This window comes from Equus asinus, chromosome 1 (genome assembly GCF_041296235.1).
Source record: "Equus asinus isolate D_3611 breed Donkey chromosome 1, EquAss-T2T_v2, whole genome shotgun sequence".
Lineage (NCBI taxonomy): Eukaryota > Metazoa > Chordata > Mammalia > Perissodactyla > Equidae > Equus > Equus asinus.
In genome coordinates, this window is record NC_091790.1 from 191,943,720 (window position 1) to 191,966,630 (window position 22,911).

Below are 22,911 nucleotides of genomic sequence, written 5' to 3' on the forward strand. Positions count from 1 at the left end.
ACTTTAGTTATCTTTCTCGCTGAGAAAGTCTATAACAGAGGTAACTTGAGCTTATTTTGACTTTTAGTAAACCTAGGTAGAATGAAAGTTGTACGGCCACATTATATTTAATGCTGATAACTCTGAAGACATGCCAACAAACTTAACTAACCAGCAATCGACATATCAACAAATTTCAACCAACAAACTTAAACTAACTTTTTTTTACTGAAGATTATCCTAGATCACTTGAACTTGAAAAAATTTGGGTTAGTTTCTATATTTCTGAGAGTATACTTGATTTATATAAATATTTTTTTCTTTAAGCCAATTAAATAGAGCTCCTTACAAATTAATTTTGGCAATATCATACGGAAATAGAAAGAAATAACATCTATAACATACATATAGAGCGATACTAAACATACAGACACAAACAGAGATATAGCTTTTGTTCTAAAATTTTAGCCATGAAATGGGTATGATGATGTAAACCTCACTGGTTCATGAAAGAACAGTTGGGATCCAAATTGTGTTTCTGGCAGATAGAATAAGTTAAGTTACCTGCTCAGATGGCTTAAGCTTTTTACTAATATATGTGGTGAAGACTTAAGATTCTTTTGTTCATCTTATTTCCAAATAGCCCCCTCCCTTTTTTCTTTAATAAGAATTATCTCCCTGAGCTTTGCATTCCAAAGAAATGGCCCTCAGTTCCTAGAAAAGATTAGGACATTTACATCTCCAAGGCACAGAGAGAGAATGCAAGTTCCTCTGAGAAGTATTTTTGTTTCCTGAATCTAAACATTTTACAATACCTACAAAGCCTTTTGAGATGAATAGGGGAGGTTTGGGGATCGTAAAACAGATGGATGGGCTTTTTCTGTTCTTATAAAGACTCAATTTGTAAGACAAGGACAGTTGTTTGTAATTCCTCAAAGAATTGAGTTGCAACCTAAATGATGTCAAGAGGCTGCCCCACCTATCCAACAACATTATCTTCAATTTGTTTCTGTATATCAGGGATAGCATCTTCAACTAAGATAGAAATGAAAAGATTCCTATGTTCTAGATTTAGAACTGTTTGTCTTTGGAATGGCCCCCCCACCCCACCCCCGCCCAGGAACATAGTTTCACTTTAGCTTAGGGGAGAAGGCCCAAAAAGTTCCTATCAGGCTCTGAATATCAGCTTACAATTTGGCCACCTTCTCACCATACAGTTCCTTTAAAAAAAATCAAATGTCAAGTTTCACCAGGATAAATGGTAAATATTCCTGGCAATATTGAACAACCCCAAAAGGTACTACCCTCCCAAGATCCAGAGCCACTCCCAAAGATAGCCAAAAGAAAGAAGGACTTAGACTATTTCCTCTGAGTTGGCAACATTTGTTAGGCCCTGAGCCAGAAACAGAGTGCCACCCACATTTCTGTCCATCCATATTTGGGGTCCCCAATCTGATGATTGAGCCACCTTCATACAAAAGAACTAACAATCTGCATGTCTCAGCAGGCAGAAAAGCCAACCCAACTTCTCAGGACACAAAATGAGACAAACAGGAAGGCAATAGCTGTCCCTGGGGGAGAGAAAAAATCAATACCAATTGGTTCCCTAAAACCAAATTCACAAGAGTCTGAAATTTGAAAAGGAAAGAATGTGAAAAATCTATTCACCAGCACTACAGAGATCCAGAAGAGCTGACTTTTGTATGAATTCTCACTCTCCACTGGCCTCTGCTTATTTTCCCAGGATCCTATCTACAGCCTCCAGCAAATGGAGTTTAAAGTAGAGCATGTAGCTCCAGGAGCTACCAGAATTTGGCAAGATTTTCCATTAATTTTAATTTTTAGTTTCCCCTTGGTTGTTGAAGGGAATAACTGGTAGCAGTTTACTGGTGACTCCTTCAGAGTCCCATCAACCCTGGGAGGGACCCTTATGGGGTACCCTTTGAGGGTAGATAATGGGGGCATTCGAATCGCTGTGGAAGGATTTCACAAAACCTTTGAAGACAATCTTTTTGCGGATGTCCCAGTTGATTGCAAATGAGACACAGATTTCTAGGCTAGTGTTTTGATGATAGACCCTCTAGGAGAGTGCCTCCAGGAAGGCCCAGTAGTTTCTTAGATTTTTGTCCTTGGAGCGCTTGTAAGTTACTAACTTGATGGACTTTTGTTTCCAGTCTTTTATGGTCTCTTCAGAGTGCAAAGGCAATTCAGATAGAGGGTTAGTAGACTGAGTATTCAGGTAAAGGAAGATAGAGGGGAATTGTAGGAATCACATCAGTCTTGTTTTAGGTACCTCTTGTCTATAATTTTTCATTATTAGCCTTTCGCACTGAATCTTTCAATGATGCTATTTTGGAATTTTGAGGCCTTTTGAAGGCTTTTGCATACAAATTACAATAGGTATCATATTCCAATTGTTGATTTGGGAACAATCAAGTACACTTCTTGAATGATCTTGTCTAATTGGAACGTTCCCCGTAATGACCATTGTAATTCTATGTTGTCTAGTAAGATTTTGCCGTTTTTGTAGATACAGTCACGCATTGCTTAACGATAAGGATACATTCTGAGAAATGCGTCGTTAGGTGTTTTCGTCATTGTGCTCATAGAGTGTACTTAAACCTAGATGGTATAGCCAACTACACACCTAAACTACATGATACTAATCTTATGGGACCACCATAATATGCAGTCTGTCATTGACTGAAACGTTGTTAGGCAGTGTATAACAGTATCTACAGCTTGCAGGACCACAATTCGTAGACAAAAAATAAGCAGGTATGGCAGAAGGTGGTACACTCAATTATTTAAAACTTCAGGATGCCATTTCGTTAGCTAAGCCTTGGGACTCTCAGAACCAAATTAATACCTAAGAGGGATGCACCTCTGGGTTGGGGATTTTGTGGTTTACAACGTACCTCATTTTTCTTGAGGTTGGCGGGTGACCTCATATTGATCTAACCTGTTCTGTGACCAGCTCATTCTAGCTTTAGGCTTAGTTGGCGCGTGCTCTAACATCTCTTAAGTGCTTGACCTGTGCCCACCAATGTTGAAGCTTTGGCTTCTGTGATTCCCGTGAGCAATAGATCTATTATTCCTTTCACTAAAAGCTTTCTTTCTAAAAGAAGTGGCAGGCACGCTAATGGCTGTTAACAGTCTGACTTGTGCCTACTTAGGTTTTCTTGTGCCATTGGTTAAAACAGTTTAAATTTCTTAAGTTTATTTCCCCAAGTCTCCCTGCACTGTATGCTGCAGACTTAGCCTTGGGGTTTCACGAGTCCCCTAACTGCTGCCATCCATTGCGGACTCCCACTGTAACTGTCCTGGAGCCTTTCTGGGAACAAACTTTGACACTTCATGCAGTGGGCAGTCTCTATTCCCTAGGGTCTAGAAAACTGCAAAATGGCCAGAAGGCAGGAAGCTTTTATAGGATAAAGAATAAGGGACAAGGAAGTAAGCATAGAGCCCAGAATTGGCTTGGCATTTGGGGACTGGCTGACAAGATATACTGCATTTCTGGTCAGGCGGAGCACTTGCAGGGACACGAACGTTATTTCAGTTTGCTGATGTGGCACCCTGGGCAGGAGTGGCTCCATCTTAGACCTAGAAATTTATTTCCACGAAACTATGGCCTGTTAATCAAATTCAACCTACAGCTTACTTTTATACACCCTGAAAGCTAAGAATGTTTTTTATATTTTTAAAGCCTATGGAGGGATAAATGCAACAGAGACCATATGTAGCTCACAAAGTCTAAAATATTTAGTGTCTGGCCCTTTACAGAAAAGGTTGCTTGACCTTAAGATGTTCGTGCCTGTTAAATATTGAAGCAGGAATATAAACCCTCTCATGTACATAGTTTGCCAGTGGGGGACATTTTGTTGTGATTGCAGTGAGTTATTTTCCCACTGCAACATGGGGGTGGAGGCAGGAGGTGAGCCAAGCCTTGGGGTCCCCATTTCAGAGGTCTCCACAATAAGCCTGAACAGCAATAAAAGACTAAATCTAAAGGTAAGCCTTAGGTGTTTTATTTCCACAGCATACCTAACCGAGTGGAGTGCAGTGTGCACAGGTGTGACATCATGCATGCAAGCAGTTGCTCAACAAAGGGCAGGTAAATAATTACGTGATGTAGGAGAGCTTGCTGCACTCTTTAATTTTTTTATCACATCGTGGGAATCAAAAATTCCTCCCATGGAATAATGAAGTAGAACGAGAGAATGGGAAAAATTAGTTTTTTCCCAGCTTCTTAGTGATTATATACAAGACTCGTACTAATTTAAGCACACTATTTTTATATAAGCAAACTATAGAGGCCACAGTTTAATATGCTAATTTTAATAGTGAATTTGATGACTATCGTTTTTAAAGGCTTAATGATACCACCCCCAAGTCCATGTCTTAGCTACAAAGTTTCAGTCCAACTCGTGCTACAAACCTCATGGGAGAACATCAACTATGTATGCATTTTGTCTGAGATTCATCACTCATATAAATGTTAACACTTCATATAAAGGAAGAAGCCACCTTCCCCCTACACATCTCCCGCAGACATTTTTCCAGTCTTAAAGTATATTTTATAAAAACTCTATATATTGTCTCCCAGTGAAGAGATCAATACACAGTTAACCCACCTCATTCTCATGTGCCTTATTTTTCACAAATACGTAGTTTCTTAATTACCAAGTAGCATACAGAAATTAAACCAGGATTTTAAAGATGTGCCACAGCTCTTTGTGAAGATAAATGCATTTTTCTTCTCTGGTAAACATAGGTTTGCAGGTCTTCATTTAATTTGCTGGAATAAGAAGTGATTTAATCAATACATTTAATTAAAGAAAGTCTCCATTCATACAGCTGTCTGGCACTAGAAACTAATACTATAAGGTTCTTTAATAAACTTGTAAGGAATTGAGATCCTAAGCATCTACGTTTGTGTACCTGACAACGCAATGGCAGCTTTATACTTCAGTTATTCTAGTGCAATACAAACATTCAGGAAAAAAATGACATTGTAAGTATCCTCTCCGAAGAGTTTTTTGATTTTTAATTTATCAGGCTCATCAGAATGAATTTCTGAGAGTAACTCTAAAAGTGGAATTACTACTATTAAACTGTTGACTGGGTTGGTTCATCCAAATTGTTGGGATGCTGTCTTATCTTGTTATTGTAAGGAAGTTAAAGTTTTTTGGCATATTTTAAACATTTCTAGAAGCTTCATTGTGTCAGTTACTAGGTAGTTTCATATGTTAAGTGCTGACAACACTGAGATACCCACATACACATTTTAAGATTTTCCCAAAGACATATAGCCACTGAGTGGCAGAACCATCATACCCATGCCTATACAATTGTATGTATTGAATCTCCATGTAAAGTTGTAAGTAACTGATATTAAAAAGCCTTGTGAACAGACATGCAAAAAGAATTTCACCACAATGTTAAAACCAAGTCCCAGTCAACAGAAGAGGGAATGGCCCTTTGTAAGTGAATGTGACTTGAGTTGGAAATCCATAGAGCACATTAGATGGTGAGGTAGGTTTGCTTTTATATGTATTGTTACTACTTAAAAAAATAAAACAATGGAAAATTAGTGTAAGATTTAGCATCACTTAATTTTGCAATATAAAGTTCCTGATCCACTGTTCCTTTTTACAAGTTATACAAGTTTATACAAGTACTCGGCTTCCCTTTGCCTTAGTTTCCTCATTTATGTGAAAGATGTGATTATCCTTTTATTTAAAAATTAAAAGGAATCATAAGAATCATCTAATTCAGTCTCTGGCTTTAAGCATTCAATGAATGGGTCACCTTTCCAGGTAAGGAACCTAAACAAAGCCCTAAATTCAGAATTACATGACAGATTATCTAATCTGTGATTAAAATGCATATTACCTTAAAGATAAACAAGCAAGGGGAAAAAATGGAATAGCACATTTTGGACCTAAGAAAAAAATCGAGACTGGTATAATAAGAGTTTTTTCTTCTTTCTTTACTCAGTAGTGCCTGCCTTATATCTACTCACAGACAACAACACATCTGTACCAACACAACATGTGGCTGTGCATTACTATGAATAGGACGTGGGAGAGAGGGCAAGTCACATTCAGCCATAGAAGCACCATGACTTTTCACAACCTTATTAGAGGTGGCAGCTCAGATCAACCAAACTATATACCTAACCCCAACTGTTCTCCCTACATGTGTGTACATACACATCCCTTTGCATACCAGCAACAAGCTTTGTATTTAAGGCAGGATAACAAGAACCACCACCTTTGAGATATTTTGGAATGACCATTTTTCACTGGATCCAACCATAAGGGCAGAGGGATGCAACTTTGCCCCTCAGAACATACCTTATACTTCTGGGGTATCCTTTTTTATGTACTTTGTGAAATAGAGTGAGCAGTCGGTGTCTACTGACTGTTAGTATTGGATGGCAACTAGTTCAGCACTGAAGTTTTTGTCTCTGCTCTTATCACAGGCAGCCAGTAGTACTAGGGGAGAGGTAGCTGGACCAACGTGTAAAGATCCTGTGATCCTAAAGGCAACACAAATAGCTATTTCTGCTCCTTGGCCAACTTTATCTTTGCAGCAATGCTTACTTACATCCAGATAGAAAAGTGTGAAAGGTGGAATGCTGAGGCCGCTGCAATATCATTCATCCTAGGCCCTGTTCAAGATACAACTATTTTTTTTTTACTTTTTAAATTTTTATTGAGTTAATGATAGGTTACAATCTTGTGAAATTTCAGTTGTTCATTATTGTCTGTCAGTCATGTTGTAGGTGCACCCCTTCACCCTTTGTGCCCACCCCCCACCCCACCTTTCCCCTGGTAGCCACTAATCTGTTGTCTTTGTCTACATTTTTAAACTCCTCATATGAGTGGAGTCATACAGAGATTGTCCTTCTCTATCTGGCTTATTTCACTTAACATAATTCCCTCAAGGTACAACTTTTACAGGAAGCAAAGGGTTGAAGTGAATAATCGGTTAACTTCAATGCTGTTCAAAGATACATGCAGGAAAAGTAGATACACAGTTTTTCTGTTGGAACCCACTGAACAAACATATTGTGTTAGCACACATTTGGACATCATTATGTCTGCTTAAAGGATGAATTTCCATACTCCAAGCTTAATTTCCTTTGGTCAAAAGGTGGTAGTTGAAAATACTTAGATTCCTGTATCGCTTACCTGTAGGGCCCGTCCTTTGGTCTCAATGGGAAGAGTAAATGCAGAAATGGCACACACAACACAGACGGATGAGAAAAGACACAGGGCCCCCAGTATTGATGCACTCATAAGAACCTGCAATTCACAAGGAATGATTCCATTTATCGTGCCCCAGTCACTTCTATACTGATCTTTATGTCAAAGGGGAAATAAGGAGTCACCTCACCAAATACACAAATGAAGGTCCTTTGCAGCCATTCTGTAAATTGTGTGTTCCTGACATCTTAGGTCTATTCTTTATTGGGACCAAACTATTGTAGGTGTTTCGTGTGATTCCTCCATGAGCTGGGATTGACATTAACATGCGCTGGCTGGGTTAGACTTTTCTCTGCGCCCACATGTTAGGCATCTCCAGAGCAAACCAGCACCTGGGGAGGATGTGAGATCTGCTTGCGCTTTTCCACCTCCTCATACCAATTCAGCTTGCTTAACTTCTTATCCTCTCATTTCATGGAGTACCCCTTATGCCAAAGATACGCTTTCTCTCTTCAGCTATGACAGGATGAACCAGGAGAAAGTTTGTTTTTTGTTTTTGTATTTTGCAGGGGATGTAATCGCATAGTCTCTGAAAAGATACCGTGTCTTGTCTGAGTTCTTTATGTTTCACGTTTAACAACCAGTCAAAACTTTTTCTTTGGTGTCCATTTTTCCACAGTAAGATTGGATTTCTGCCAATTTATATGCATCCTTTGGCCTGGATCTTCTCACCCTGATATTGGCTAGTTCAGACACTCCATCTCATACGTCAGTTTCCCCAGGACTCTGCCCAAAGTTAGCAAAAAGCTAAGCAATTGGTAGTTGTCAACTAACCTCACAAGGATGGTTAACTGAAGTGATTAAGGAAAAGCAAGGCTCTCTAGGGTTACAGAATATTGCAATTTGGAGAGACCTAGAAACTATCTGGTTTAGTCCAACCTCCTTACTTTATAGGTGAGTCTAGAATAAGGGCTAAGTGACTACTTGTCCAAAGTCACAGAGATCCCTGACACACAGCCTAGTGCTATTACCACCACTCAGGTTCTCCTAAGATACACAGTTTGAGAGCCCATCCTGTGTATAAGGCCTGTTGCCTTCCAAAAAAGTAAATCTACTTTTAATGCAAACAGAACCCATGATATTAACCTCATTAACTATTTTGTAGTTGATCTAGTTAAGTAACAGGTACTGTTTTCTTATTTTATCTCCCAAAATAAAATGTTACAATTTTCTGCAAACAAGAATTGGGGAAACCAGGCTCAGGAAAGGGAAAAGGGGTAGAAACTAAAAGAGACCATACAGTGTGACCCATGACCAAATTATGCCATAGTTGGGCATGTGTCTAGATTCTGCCATTGCTGCCACTTCAGTTATTTGACACCAAAATCCTTGATACCACCAGAATGAATTCTAAACTATCTCTATCTCATATCCTTGGCACCAGAATCAAAGTCCTAGGTGGTGTGAGAACCTAATGGGTTGAGTTTAGGTCATAACTGCTCCACTGGCTAGAATCAGGGAGAGCAACTGCTTTGTCCCTTTAGCTTCCCTACAGGGACAGAAGACTCTGCTTCCTAGCAGGACTCTAGCAATCCAGTAGATGTTACTGGATATTCTTCCAATAAATTCCTTTCTGCCTAAGTTAACCAAAGTCAATTTCCATTGTTTGCAACCAAGAACTCTTGAGTAATGCCTGATTATAAAAATAATCCAGGAATTTTTGTTAAAATGCAGATTTCCAGGCCCCACTCTAGATTCACTGTATCAAAAAGAAAGATCTGTTAATCTCTTCTTCTAAATATCAGCCCAGAACAGGAACAAAGAAGGACATTACACAATGATGAAAGGTTTAGTCCAATAAGACAACAATCCTAAAGATTTATGCACCAAAGAGCTTCAAATACTTTCAGTAAAATCTGAGAGATAAATCCACATAGAGTTGGAGACTTCAGTAACACTCTCAACAATTGATAGAACTACTAGACTGAAAATCAGGGATATAGAACTTTATGATGCCATCAATCAGCCAACAGGATCTAGTTGACATTTATAGAACACTCCACCCAACAAACAGCAGAATACAAACTTTTTTTACTGCCCATGGAACTTTCATCAAGACAAACCATCTCCTGGGCCGTAAAATGAACCTCAAAACATTTAAAAGAAATGAAATCACATAATGTGTTCTATGACTAAAATGGTATCAAGCTAGAAATAACAGAAAGATACCAACAAAATCTCCAAACACATCTAAACAATCCATGTGTCAAAGAAGTCTCAAGTAAAATAAATACGTTGAATGGAATGAAAATACAGCATATTAAATTTGTGAGACACAGCTAATAGGAAGAAAAAATAGGAAAACAATCTAAGAAATGTATAAGACATATAAAGAAAATTATAACTACTAAGGAATATGAAAAATTGAATAAATAGTTCTTAGGAAAATGTGAGAGTTATGTCAGCATCATGGTAGAGTGAGTTGTTCCTTTAGTCTCCTCCCCCTAAGTAACAACCAAACAGACATTCATTAACCAACAGAGGATTCCCTACATAGCACAATCAGATATCTGAGAGGTCCATTCAGCCATACATCTGAAGGTGGGGGTACTGGATCCCCAGGAAGCAGTGGAAGGAGGTGAGTGCATCCCATCCCACTCCCCAGCAGCAGTGACCTAGGTCGTGTGCACTCACACAGCAGCCAGCACATGACTAGGGATGTGGGGGAGCAGGCAGGTCCGTGTGTGAATGCTTTTGCTGTCAGAGTTGCAGCCCTGCTTGCAGGAATGCTCCACACTAAGTGGTATGGCTCAGCCACCACGTGGGCACCCTCACCAAGCATAGTAGCCCAGGTGAACCACCCATGAGTGTAGGGCTGGACCATGTGTGCAAAACAAAGCTCCTCTCCCCTCACCTTCTGCCTAGTGCACCAGCTCAGCCAGTCCCCACCCAAGGCAGCAGTTCCACACCAGAGCCACCTGCGTGTGCATGTGTGACCCATCAAGAGCCTGTGGCCAATGGGCAAACACAGACAAACACTATTGGTACAATTTCCAGTGGACATGCCAAGTTCAAAACAAAACAGCTCCTGCCTCCACACCCCCCAAGAGATGGCAGGTGGAATCTGTGACCTGATACTACCACTATGCACCAGCGAAGGATCACTTCATCAAATACCATGAAGACCTACATTAACATTCCAGAGCAGAATGAAAATGACACGTCTCTTGAAACCAATCCTGAACTCAGAAATTTACAGTCTAAATGAGAGAGAACTCAAAATAGTTGTCATAGACATTCTGGGGTTACAGAAAAACTCAAAAAGACACTTCAATGATTCTGGAATAAAATTAATGAGCAGAAGGAACTCACCACCAAAGAAATTGAAACTCTTAAAAAAAAATGAAACAAACTCTGGAGATGAAGAACACATTGAATGAGATAAAAAACGATCTAGAAACCTTAAAAAAAAACAGCTGATATTATGGAGGAGAGAATTAGTAATTTAGAGGAAAAATATAGAAATGCTTCAGGTGGAGGAGGAAAGAGAAATAAAACAAAAAAAATGAATAGACTCTTCATGAAATATCTGACTCAATTAGGAAATGCAACATAAAGATTATAGATATTCCAGTGAGAGAAGAGAGGGAGAAAGGAGCAGAGATCTTGTTCAAAGAAATAGTTGACAACTTCCTAAACCTGGGGAAGAAACTGGACTTAGAAGTATATGAAGCCAATAGAACTCCCAATTACAGCAATGCAAAAAGACTTTCTCCAAGGCATATATTTGTAAAACTGGCAAAAGTCAATGACAAAGAAAAAGTGTTAAGGGCAGCAAGGCAGGAGAGAATAATCTACAAAGGAGCCCCAATCAGGCTTTCAGCAGATTTCTCAGTAGAAACCTTACAGCCTAGGAAAGATTGGAATGATATATTCAAAATACTGAAAGACAAAAACTCAGCTAAGAAGACTCTATCCAGTGAAAAAACTATCCTTCAGATATGATGGAGAAATAAAAGCTTTCCCAGATTAAAAAAAAAAAAACTGAGAGAGTTCATTGCCATTAGACCTCCCTTACAAGAAACGATCAAGGATGCCCTCATACCTAAAACAAAAAGGCCCTCATACCTAAATGCCCTCATACCTAAAACAAAAAGTCTTGAGCAAGGAGATAAATAGACAGAGAAAATCAGAAAATTGCAACTCTATCAGAACAGGTTATCAAACAATTATAAAAGATTAAGGGAAGGAAAACATCAAAAATACCTATAAACACTTCATTTAAATGACAAACTCACAACACAAGACAGAATGGTTTGTGGCAACAATAACATAGAAGGGGAAGAGGAGAGGGATGGAACCTTCTTAGGCTGATGGAGATAAGAGGCTATCAGAAAATGGACTATCTCATCTATGAGATCTTTTATAAAAACCTTGTGGTAACCACTATACAAAAACACAGAGCAGAGACACAAAGCATAAATAGAAAACAGAAAACCACAGACAACCATCCAACGGAAATGGCAGTCAGAAATACGAAGGAAGAGAAAAAAGGGAAATATAGAACCACCAGAAAATGAGATAAAATGACATGTGTATCAGTAATACATTTCTCATATATCAATAATCACTCCAAATGTAAATGGATTGAATTCTTCAATCACAAGACACAGAATGGCTGAATGGGTTAAAAAACAAGACCCAACAATATGCTACCTCCAGGAAACACATCTCAGCTCTAAAGACAAACACAGGCTTAGAGTGAAGGGATGGAAGATACTTCAAGCAAATAGCAAGCAAAAGAAAGCAGATGTTACATGCTCATATCAGACAAAGCAGACTTCAAGATAAAAAAGATAATGAAAGAAAGAGGGGGGCAGTCTATAATGATAAAAAGAACATTCAACCCAGAAGATAACATTTATGAATATATACACACTTAACCCAGGAGCACCAAAGTATATAAAGAAACTATTAACAGACCTAACGGGAGAAATTAATAGCAACACAAATTAGTAGGGGACCTCAACACCCCACTTACATCAATGAATAGATCATCCAGACAAAAAGTCAACAAGGAAATAGTGGATTTAAATGAAACACTTCAGCAGATGGACTTAATAGATATACATAGAACATCCTATCCAAAAACAGCAGAATACACATACTTCTCAAGTGCACATAGGACATTCTTAAAGATAGACCCTATGTTAGGAAACAAGGCAAGTCTTAATAAATTTAAGAATATTGAAATCATATCAAGCATCTTTTCCAACCACAGTGCTGTGAAACTAGAAATCAACTACAAGAAAAAAGCTTGGAAAGTCACAAATATGTGGAGACTAAACAACATAGCACTGAACAACCATTGAATCAATGAAGAAATCAAAGGAGAAATCAAAAAACACCTGGAGACAAACGAAAATAAAAATGCAATGTACCAACTCCTATAGCATGCAGCAAAAGCAGTTGTAAGAGGGAAATTCATGGCAATACAGGCCCACCTCAACAAACAGGAAAAATCTCAAATAACTAATCTTAAACTATACCTAACAGAACTAGAAAAAGAACAAAGCCCAAAGTCAGCAGGAGGGAGATAGTAAAAATCAGAGCAGAAATAAATGAAATAGAGACCAAAAAAACAGTAGAAGGGATCAATGAAAGTAAGAGCTGGTTCTTTGAGAAGATAAAGTTGGCAAACCCTTAGCCAGACTCACCAAGAAAAAAAGAGAGAAGGCTCAAGTAAAGAAAATCAGAAGCAAAAGAGGAGAAATTACAACAGATACCACAGAAATGCAAAGAATTATAAGAGAATACTATGAAAAAGTATATTCCAACAAATTGGATAACCTAGAAGAAAGACATAAATTCTTAGACTCATGTAACTTCCAAAGACTGAATCAAGAAGAAACAGAGAATCTGAATATCAATCACAAGTAACGAGACTGAAACAGTAATCAAAAACCTCCCAAAAAACAAAAGTCCAGGACCAGATGGGGAATTCTATGAAACATTCAAAGAAGATTTAATAAACTATTCCAAAAAATTGAAGAAGACAGAACACTTCCTAACTCATTCTATGAGGCCAACATCACCCTGATCCCAAAGCCAGATGAGAGCAACACAAAGAAGGAAAATTGCAGGCCAATATCACTGATGAATATAGATGCAAGGATGCTCAAAAAAATATTGGCAAACTGATTTTGCCAATTACCATTGGCATTACCATTACACCATTATCAAGTGGGATTTATACTAGGGATGCAGGGATTGTTCAACATCCACAAATCAATCATTGTGGTATACCACATTAACAAAATGTGGAATTAAAATCACTTGATCATCTCAATAGATGCAGAGTAAGCTTTCACAAGATCTAACATCCATTTATGATAAAAACTCTCAATGAAATGGGTATAGAAAGAACATACCTCACCATAATAAAGGCCATATATGACAAACCCACAGCCAACATCATATGCAATGGTGAAAAACTGAAAGCCATCCCTTTAAGAACAGGAACAAGATAAGGGTGCCCACTCTCACCACTCCTATTCAACATAGTACTGGACTTTCTGGCCAGCACAATTAGGCAAGAAAAAGAAATAAAATGTATCCAAATTGGCAAGGAAGAAGTGAAATTCTCACTGTTTGCAGACAGCATGATCCTATATATAGAAAAGCCTAGAAAATCCACCAGAAAACTATTAGAAATAATCAACAACTACAGCAAAGTTGCAGGGTACAAAATCAACTTACAAAAATCAGTTGCATATCTCTACACTAACAACAAACTAGCAGAAAAAGAACTCAAGAACACAATACCATTCACAATCACAACAAAAAGAATAAAATATCTAGGAATAAATTTAACCAAAGAGGTGAAAGACCTATACGCTGAAAACTATAAGACATTCTTGAAAGAAACTGAAGATAACAGAAAATGGAAGGATATTCCATGCTTATGGATTGGACAAATAAACATAGTTAAATGTCCATATTACCTAAAGCCATCTACCAATTCAATGCACTCCCAATCAGAATCCCAACAACTTCCTCATGGAAATATAATAAAGAACCCTAAAATTTATATGGAACACCAAAGTACTCCAAATAGCTAAAGCAAACCTGAGAAAAAACAAGAAAGCTGGAGGCATCACAATCTCTGACTTCAAAATATACTACAAAGCTGTAGTAATCAAAACAGCATGGTACTGGTACAAAAACAGACACACAGATCAATGGAACAGAATTGAAAGCTCAGAAATAAAACCACACATCTATGGACAGCTAATATTTGACAAAGGAGCCAAGAACATACAATGGAGAAAAGAAAGTCTCTTCAATAAATGGTGTTGGGAAAATTGGACAATCACGTGCAAAAGAACGAAAGTAGACCATTATGTTACACCATACACAAAAATGAACTCAAACTGGATTATAGTCTTGAAGGTAAGACGTGCAACCATAAAACTCCTAGAAGAAAACATAGGCAGTACACTCTTTGACATGGGTCTTAGCAGCATCTTTTCAAATAACATCAGGCATGGGAAACAAAAGAAAAAGTAAACAAATGGGACTACACCAGACTAAAGAGCTCCTGCAAGGCGAAGGAACCCAGGAGCAAAATGAAAGGACAACCCACCAACTGGGAGAAAATACTTGCAAATCATATATCTGATAAGGGGTTAATTTCCAAAATATATAAAGAACTCATACAACTCAACAACAACAAAATGAACAACTCAATCAAAAAATAGGCAGAGGATATGAACAGACATTTTTCCAAAGAAAATATACAGATGGCCAACAGGCACATGAAAAGATTTTCAACATCACTAATTATTAGGGAAATGCAAATCAAAACTACAATGTGATATCACCTTACACCTATCAGAATGGCTATAATTACCAAGACAAAAAATAACAAACGTTGGAGAGGGTATGGAGAAAAGGGAACCCTCATACACTACTAGTGGGAATACAAACTGTTGAAGCAGCTATGGAAAACAGTATGGTGATTTCTGAAAAAGTTAAAAATAGAAATATATGATCCAGCTATCTCACTATTGGATATTTATCCAAAGAACTTGAAATCAACAATTCAGAGATTTATGGACCCCTATGTTCATTGCAGCCTTATTCACACTAGCCAAGACAGGGAGGCAACCCAAATGCTCATCAACTGATGAATAGATAAAGAAGATGTGGAATACATATACAATGGAATACTACTCAGCCATAAAAAAAGACAAAATCATCTCATTTCCAACAACCTGGATGGACCTCGAGGGTATGATGTCAAACAAAATAAGCTAGACAGAGAAAGACAAACAACGCATGATTTCACTCATATGGGGAAGATAAACAAACCCATGGATAAAGAGAACAGATTAGTGGTTACCAGAGGGGAAGAGGGTTAAAAGTGGGTGAAAAGTGTAAAAGGGCACATATGTATAGTAATGGATAAAAATTAGACTATTGGTGGTGAGCATGATGCAGTCTATACAGAAACTGATAAATAATAATGTACACCTGAAATTACACAATGTCCTAAACCATGATGACATCAATAAAATGGAAGAAAAATGCACGATTGTAAAAATAGATTTCTCACCAAAGTAACCTGTAATTCTAACGGATTCTCACTCAAAAAAGCTGTAGGACTTTTGAGTTGATTTGAGAGAAAAAATGGTTCTAAAGTTAATTTGAATGAATTAACATGTAAGAAAAATCGGGAAACTTCTGAGAACATGTGTGAGAGATGAGGGATCCTGAGGGGGTTTATTAGCCTAGGAGGCGTTAAACCAAGTTCCATTAACGGTGTGATATTGGTGCCAAAATAGAGGTCGGTAAAACAATGAGACAAAGTAGATCCAAGCATCAATGGAAATTTGATTCATTATAGTAGGGGCATGGTAAATCAATTGAGACAAAAGGATGATTAATGGCCTGGGAACAACCAGCTAGGCATTGTTTTGTTGCTTTTTAAAGCTGCCTTAAGCTTTAAATTTTAAGCTTAAGTTTTACCTCAGGCCTTAAGCACAAATAAAATGGTATATACATAAAAGAATTTAATGTTTTGGATGAAATGTTGAACTCCTTTAGAACTTTCAATGTTTTAGAAATATGGATGAATGAGTGATGAAGGCCATTAAGTGTGACACAAAACACTAACTCCTCAAGTAAAAATAACTGGTAAATAGACTATGTAAAAATTTAAAATTTTGCATGCCAAAAAACTTGATAGTAGAACCAACAGGCAAGCCACAATGAAAAAATGTCTGTAGTATAATAATAAATGGCAAAAGCTCTCTAGAAAAATTGCAAGTCACCTAAATAAGCAATTTATGAAAAAAAATCCAAACTATTTTTACAGACCTCAACTATGTAATTAAGTAAGAAACCTTTCCGTACCCTCTTGGTGTGTGTATGTGTATCTGGACATCCAACCCAAATTTTGGGATTCAGGAGGAAGTTCCATGTGTCTCTGCAAGTGACCATAACATATAGCTATGTAGATAGATGTAGACAGATATACAGATACTCACAGAAGTAAGTCTCTATATATACATACATCTCTGTATAATACATCCACATATAAACACACACACATATACAAATATGACTGGTAGACAGACACACCCAGACAGACAAATAATACATTCATAGAGAAGCATCTGGAAGAATATACCCAAAACTATTGAGATACAGTGATTGTCTCTGGTGATAGAATTACACAGAACTTTTCCTTTCTCTCTTATATATTCCTATATATGAAATTTTATAACAAGCATATTTTTATATTCAGAAAAACATCCAAAATGACTTTAAACTTTATTAATAAAAAGTAGTAAAAACACTGAACCATATTTCTGACTCAAGTTGAAAAAAGTTAATAAACCTAATAAGTTAGTGCAAAAGAATAAAAACTAAAGCCTTAATGAATAAATTAGAAAACGGAAAAAAATGGGCTTGATAAATTGACCCAAGAGCTATTTTATTTTAGAAAAAAATAAAATAAAGCTAGTTATAAATGAGAGTGAAAATCACATAAATGCATGGAATTAAGAATGTAAACAAGGAAATAATTACTAATACAGAGGAAACGAAAAGAATTATAGAGATTACTCCCCACAGTTCTTTGCTAATACCCTTGAATTAAGCAAATATTCAATAAAAATGTTTCCTGACATTTACTCAAGAAAACATATAAAGCCAAGAGAAGCAAATAATCAGAAAAGAAACAGAGAGGCCAAGGAAGTACATCCTCAGAAGTGCCAGGATTCACCTTCACAGATCAGTTCTGTCAAATCTCCCAGAAGGAGTCCAGGGAAAGAAGAAAAGTTTCTTATTTCTTTTTCAATGAAAGCAATTCTGGTCGATTCCGGGAACAATGGTTCCAGAACCTAACAAAGATAAAACGTATACAAATAGAAACCAACTGCCATCTCATGCACGGATATTGATTCAAAGATTATAAATAAAATACTGGTGGATAAAACTCAGTGGTTCACTAAAAGAAGAAAATTCTCTGGCCAAGTGGGGTCCTTGCTGCTGCCACACCTGCATCATGGTCTAAAGGCTCTGCTTGCCCACTCCTGCTCCCTCTCTCATTTGCCCTCTCAGGTGTTTTCCAATAAATCTCTTGCATGTGTGATTCCATGTTAACATCTGCTTTTCTGAGGACCCAAACTCATCTATAACATATTTCAGTAAAACAGTTGGATACAAAATTAATATGAAAAATAAATTCACTTTCTATATACAAAAAATAACCAGTTAGAAACATCATTCACAAAGTGTTTGGAATGCCCATTGTATGCCAGGCACTGGAACAGGAGCTAAGAATACAAAAACTAGCAAAAGAGGCACACATCCCTGTCCTCATCATGGGGCTTAAAGTCTATTGGAAGAGAGATTTTAAATAGCCAGACAAATAAATAGGCAATTATAATCTTTTTTTTTTTTTTTGAGGAAGATTAACCCTGAGCTAACATCTGCTGCCAATCCTCCTCTTTTTGCTGAGGAAGACTGGCCCTGAGCTAACATCCGTGCCCATCTTCCTCCACTTCACATGTGGGATGCCTACCACAGCATGGCTTGCCAAGGGGTGCCATGTCTGCACCCAGAATCCAAACTGGTGAACCCCGGGCCACCGAAATGGAATGTATGCACTTAACCGCTGCACCACCTGGCCAGCCCTAGGCAATTATAATCTGGTAAGCAATATAAAAAAAAATTTCAAAGTGCCTAAGAGCTCATAATAGCAGGGAAACCAGACTTAATTTAGGGCATCGGGGAGGGCTTTCCTAATCAGGGAATGAATCACAGCTAACTGGAGGTGGCGATGGGGTAGGAGGGCAGAAAGAGTTTCCAATCCAAGGGAATAGCAAGTGAGAAAACTCTAGAAGGAAATAACTGTGGTGCTTTCAATAAACTACAAGAACCAGATTGCTTATAGCTAAGTAAATGGCAGATAAGAGTACAAAATGCAGGCCTCATTGGTAGAGCCCTGTAAACCATGTTGAGGATTTGAGTCTGTCTTTGTGAGGAAGGGCAAGGGCGAGATAATAAAGGGTTATAAGCACAAAATAATGTAAGATGCATATGAAGGAAATGAGTTGAAGGAGAATGAGAACATACAGTCTGAACCCTATTTTAGCAGTCCAATGAAAGATGGGCTAGTTCCAACCAGAGTGGGGCTGGTAGTGGAAAAGGAGATAAGATGAATGATTCAGCATCTTTTAGGATGTTAAATCTACAAGGTTTGGGGATTGAATAAGACCATGAGAGAGATGGGAATGGATAAAGACGACTGACTTCCAGGTTGGATAGTAAGGCCATTCACTGATGGAAGCTGTGGAAGAAGAGTGGATTTGGGGAGAAATATTATGAGCTTAATTTCAGACATGCTGAATTTAAGATGATTTTGAGACACTCAAATGGAACTGCTGAGGAGGTGACTTGATGTATGAGTCTGGAGCTCAGAAGAAAGGTCTAGTCTAGAGATACTAATTTGGGAGTCATGAGCATAGAGTTGGTAATTAAAATCATAAAAATGGGTGAAATCACCCAAGTAGAGAGTAAAATATGAAAAGATGAGGGCCTAATATTGAGCAATAAGAATCTCCAACAATAAAGAAAGAGTAGAGGAAGATACAAAGAGATTGAGAAGGAACAGCCAAAGATGTAGGAGGTAAACTGCACGAGTGCAAGGTGATGGATGCCGTGGGAAGGAACAGAAAGCAAGGGTGTGGCCATCAGTCTTTAAAGTGAGGGAGAGGTCAAGTGAGATGCGGGATTAAAAGAAGGTTTGGATTTAGAGAAGGGAAGGTCCCGGAGACTTTATTAAGAATCATTTCGCTTGAGTAGGGATGGCTGCAGCCAGGTTGGAGGGGGTGAAACAGTGAGGAGAAGCAACCCGTTTAAGTAGTTTGCCTGGAAAGAGAGAGTCAATGGGGTTGAGTTAATGGTCGGTAAACTATAGAATCTTAAATACATTGAAACGCTGACTGGGAGGATTCACACGGAAGGATAGATTGAAACCACAGGACAGATACAATTATAAACCTGAAAAACTCAGAGACTCAAATGAAAAACCATCCAGAATGAGTTCAGTAAGTGGCTTTTGAAAAACCAACAGATAAAAAAGCTCAATAGCCTTTGAAGTACAAATAATTAGTTAGAATGTCAGACTAGAAGTTATAATGAAAGAAAATAATGTATTTACAATAACAATGAAAAGCCTTAAAATGCCTAAGAATGAACTTAACAAGATGTGCAGGATCTGTTTGAGGAAAACAATAAAATCCCAGCAAGGAGTATAGAAGGAACATTGAACAAATGGAGAGACAAACCTTGTTCTTAGACAGGAAGACAACACTAAGAAAAAAGAGTCAACTTTTGCTAAATGAACTGATACATTTAACAAATTAACAATTAAAATCTTAATAGGATTTGGGCAGACAAGGGAGGCACATTGTAACTAAATGATTTTAAAGCTTATCTGAGGGAGAAGAGCAATAAGGTGGGCCTTAAATAGCTAGTTTTAAAAATAGCTAGTTTTAAAAAATAAAGCTCATTTGACTAATGAAAAGAATCTGACAGTGGCAAAACCAGACAGATCAATGGACTAAAATAGTGAGGCTAGAAATAGACCAAGTAATTGTGGGAATATAAGCAAACAGACATTTCTAATCCATAAGTAAGAAACGGGTTATTCAATAAATAGTGTAGGGACAACTGGCCTGCTATTTAGGAAATCATAAAACTGTTTCCTGCATTAGATCTCACACTTCAGTACTCCGATGGCCAGGAAGAGGGTACATCAGGGATTTCTGGGTCAGAATCTGGGATGCATTCACTTGGTGAAAATTGATTAAGTTGTATACTTATGATTTTGACACTTTCATATGTATATTAAACTTCAATAAAAAGTTCACACACTCTCTTTAAAAAAGAGAAAGCCAAGAAGGACTGGAAGAAAAGAGAGATGTGTATTTTCATAATCCTGATCACAGAACCCAGAAATTGTAAAGGAAAATACTGATAAATTTAAGTGTCTATGAACTTACAGTTTGTGTACAGAGAAAGGACAACATAAACAAGAATTAAAGACAAATGGAAAACTGGGGGTAATATTTGCAATACATCAGAAAAATGGTTAAAATCCTTTATATCTATGAAGGACTCTCATAAATCAATGTCTTAAAGACCAAATTGAAAAATGGGGAAGGACTTGAATGGGAAAGCTAAAAAAGATAAAGATAAAAAGATAAAGATAATTGGGTATTTAAAATGTAAAATTAAATTAAAATAAAATGTAAAAAGAATATTGTGTTTCATGCCTAATAAAGAAATACTAATTACAAAAACAAAGAGGTATCATTTATTGCCAATGAGATCAGCCAAGATGAAAAAGACTAACAAAACCAGTTGGCAAATATGTGAGGCAGCAGGGCCTTCACATTGGTACAACCTTCCCAAAGAGAATTTTAGCACAATCTATCAAAATGGCAAAAGCAGACCTTTGACCTACCAATCCAATTTCTAGAAATTTATCCCAAAGAGATAATTACATAGTTGGATAAAAATGTAACCATGAGGATGCTCATTACTGTTGTTTATAATGGAAAAATATCAAATAGTCTAGATATTTACCAATACAGAACTGATAAATTGAAAAGTAACTTTTGGAGTATACAATGACGTATTTTTCAGCATGACAAATGGCTTGACTTTTATTCTTATTGACATGAAAAATGTCTGCAACATACTGTTGTGTGCAAAAAGCAGGCTATAAAAAGTACATGAAGGCTCCATTGCAAGATGGCGATGGAGGATCCTGAACTTACCTCCTTTCATGGACACACCAAATCTACAGTGACAAGGTTTTCACGTATAAAGGTATGTGAGGTAACCACTTGAGTTCAAAACGAATTCAGCTTGAACTAAAAAGCCTGAGTTATGGCCTATCAAACATACATTGTACATCTGCTTATCCATTAAACAATGCACTCTCTGAAGATAAGAATGCACACTTCCCCTCCTCCACCCTATTAGTAATGCCTGGATGAGTCCCTTTCCTGACACCAGGGTCATGTTGACCTGCTAATCTGAAACTGAATACCTCTTTGAAACTTTGATGGAAAGGTATCCTGGGTGTGTTTAATGTATCCTGGGTGGGTTCTTTATTCTAAAAAGATATAAGAATGTACTGAAACCCATGTTTCTCTGGAACGCCTTCTAAGGCCTTCCCAGGTTATAATCCTCACTCTGCCTCATAATAAACTCACCCCAATTTTGATTTATAGGTTGGTTATGGATTATTTGCCCCAACAACAGCTATGTATGAAACAATTTCCTCATAAAGAAACCCAAAAACTAGTTGAGCAACTACCATACATCAGACAAACAAGAAAAAAACCCTCATCAGAACAAGTAGGAGAGACTGAGACACAATCCCGCCATAAACTACCCCCCTGGTGTGGTGACCCAAAATCCGGAGGGAACTGACAATCCTGAGCTTTTCCCTGAGGAGCTAAGGGTTTGAACCCCACATCTGGCACCCCAACTTTTAAGACTTGCACCTGAAAGACTAGCCCCCAAAACCTCTAACTTTGAAAGCCATTTGACTAATGGAAAGAATTCTAATGTCAGATTCTTTTCATTAGTCAAATAAGGCTTGTGTCTATGAGACCCACAGGGCTATAGTGAACTAAGAAATGTTCTTAAAGGGCTCACATGGACTCACCTGATTACCCCCTCAGGGCCCAGCACAGAGGCAGCCCAAGGAAACACATCTAATCTTTCTGTGAAAGACCCTCATTTGTTATCTTAAAGCATTGCCCGAGGGGTAGGCATCTACGTTTTTTTTTTTTTTTGAGGAAGATTAGCCCTGAGCTAACATCCGCTGCCAATCCTCTTTTTTTGCTGAGGAAGACTGACCCTGAGCTAACATCTGTGCCCATCTTCCTCTGCTTTATATGTAGGACACCTGCCACAGAATCGCCTGCCAAGTGGTGCCATGTCCGCACCCGGGATCCGAACTGGCGAACCCCAGGCCGCCAAAGCAGAACACGCGCACTTAACCACTGCAGCACCAGGCCAGCCCCAGGTGTCTACTTTAACACACATCTAGGGGCTTACTGAAATACTCTCCAAGGATGAAGGCTGCTGAGTGCCATCTTTGCACTTTCCCTCTACCTTCCTCTAG

General features: G+C 37.9%; 1 protein-coding gene across 6 annotated transcripts in view; it reads right to left on the minus strand.

Moving 5' to 3' along the window:
- SVOPL (SVOP like) overlaps positions 1 to 22,911 on the minus strand; it is a 94,324-nt gene that overhangs the window by 6,837 nt on the left and 64,576 nt on the right. For 5 of the 6 annotated variants that reach the window (XR_011504819.1, XM_070514355.1, XM_070514351.1 and 2 more), the window contains 2 exons: positions 7,179 to 7,292; positions 4,614 to 4,777 (listed from right to left, as the gene is read on the minus strand). Coding sequence is in view for 5 of the 6 variants with exons in the window: in XM_070514355.1 (XP_070370456.1) it covers positions 4,766 to 4,777; positions 7,179 to 7,292 (126 nt within the window). In the remaining variant the exon portion in view is untranslated. Of the gene's footprint in view, positions 1 to 4,613; positions 4,778 to 7,178; positions 7,293 to 22,911 lie in introns of those variants that run through there. The other variant, XM_070514376.1, reaches the window with a different exon arrangement.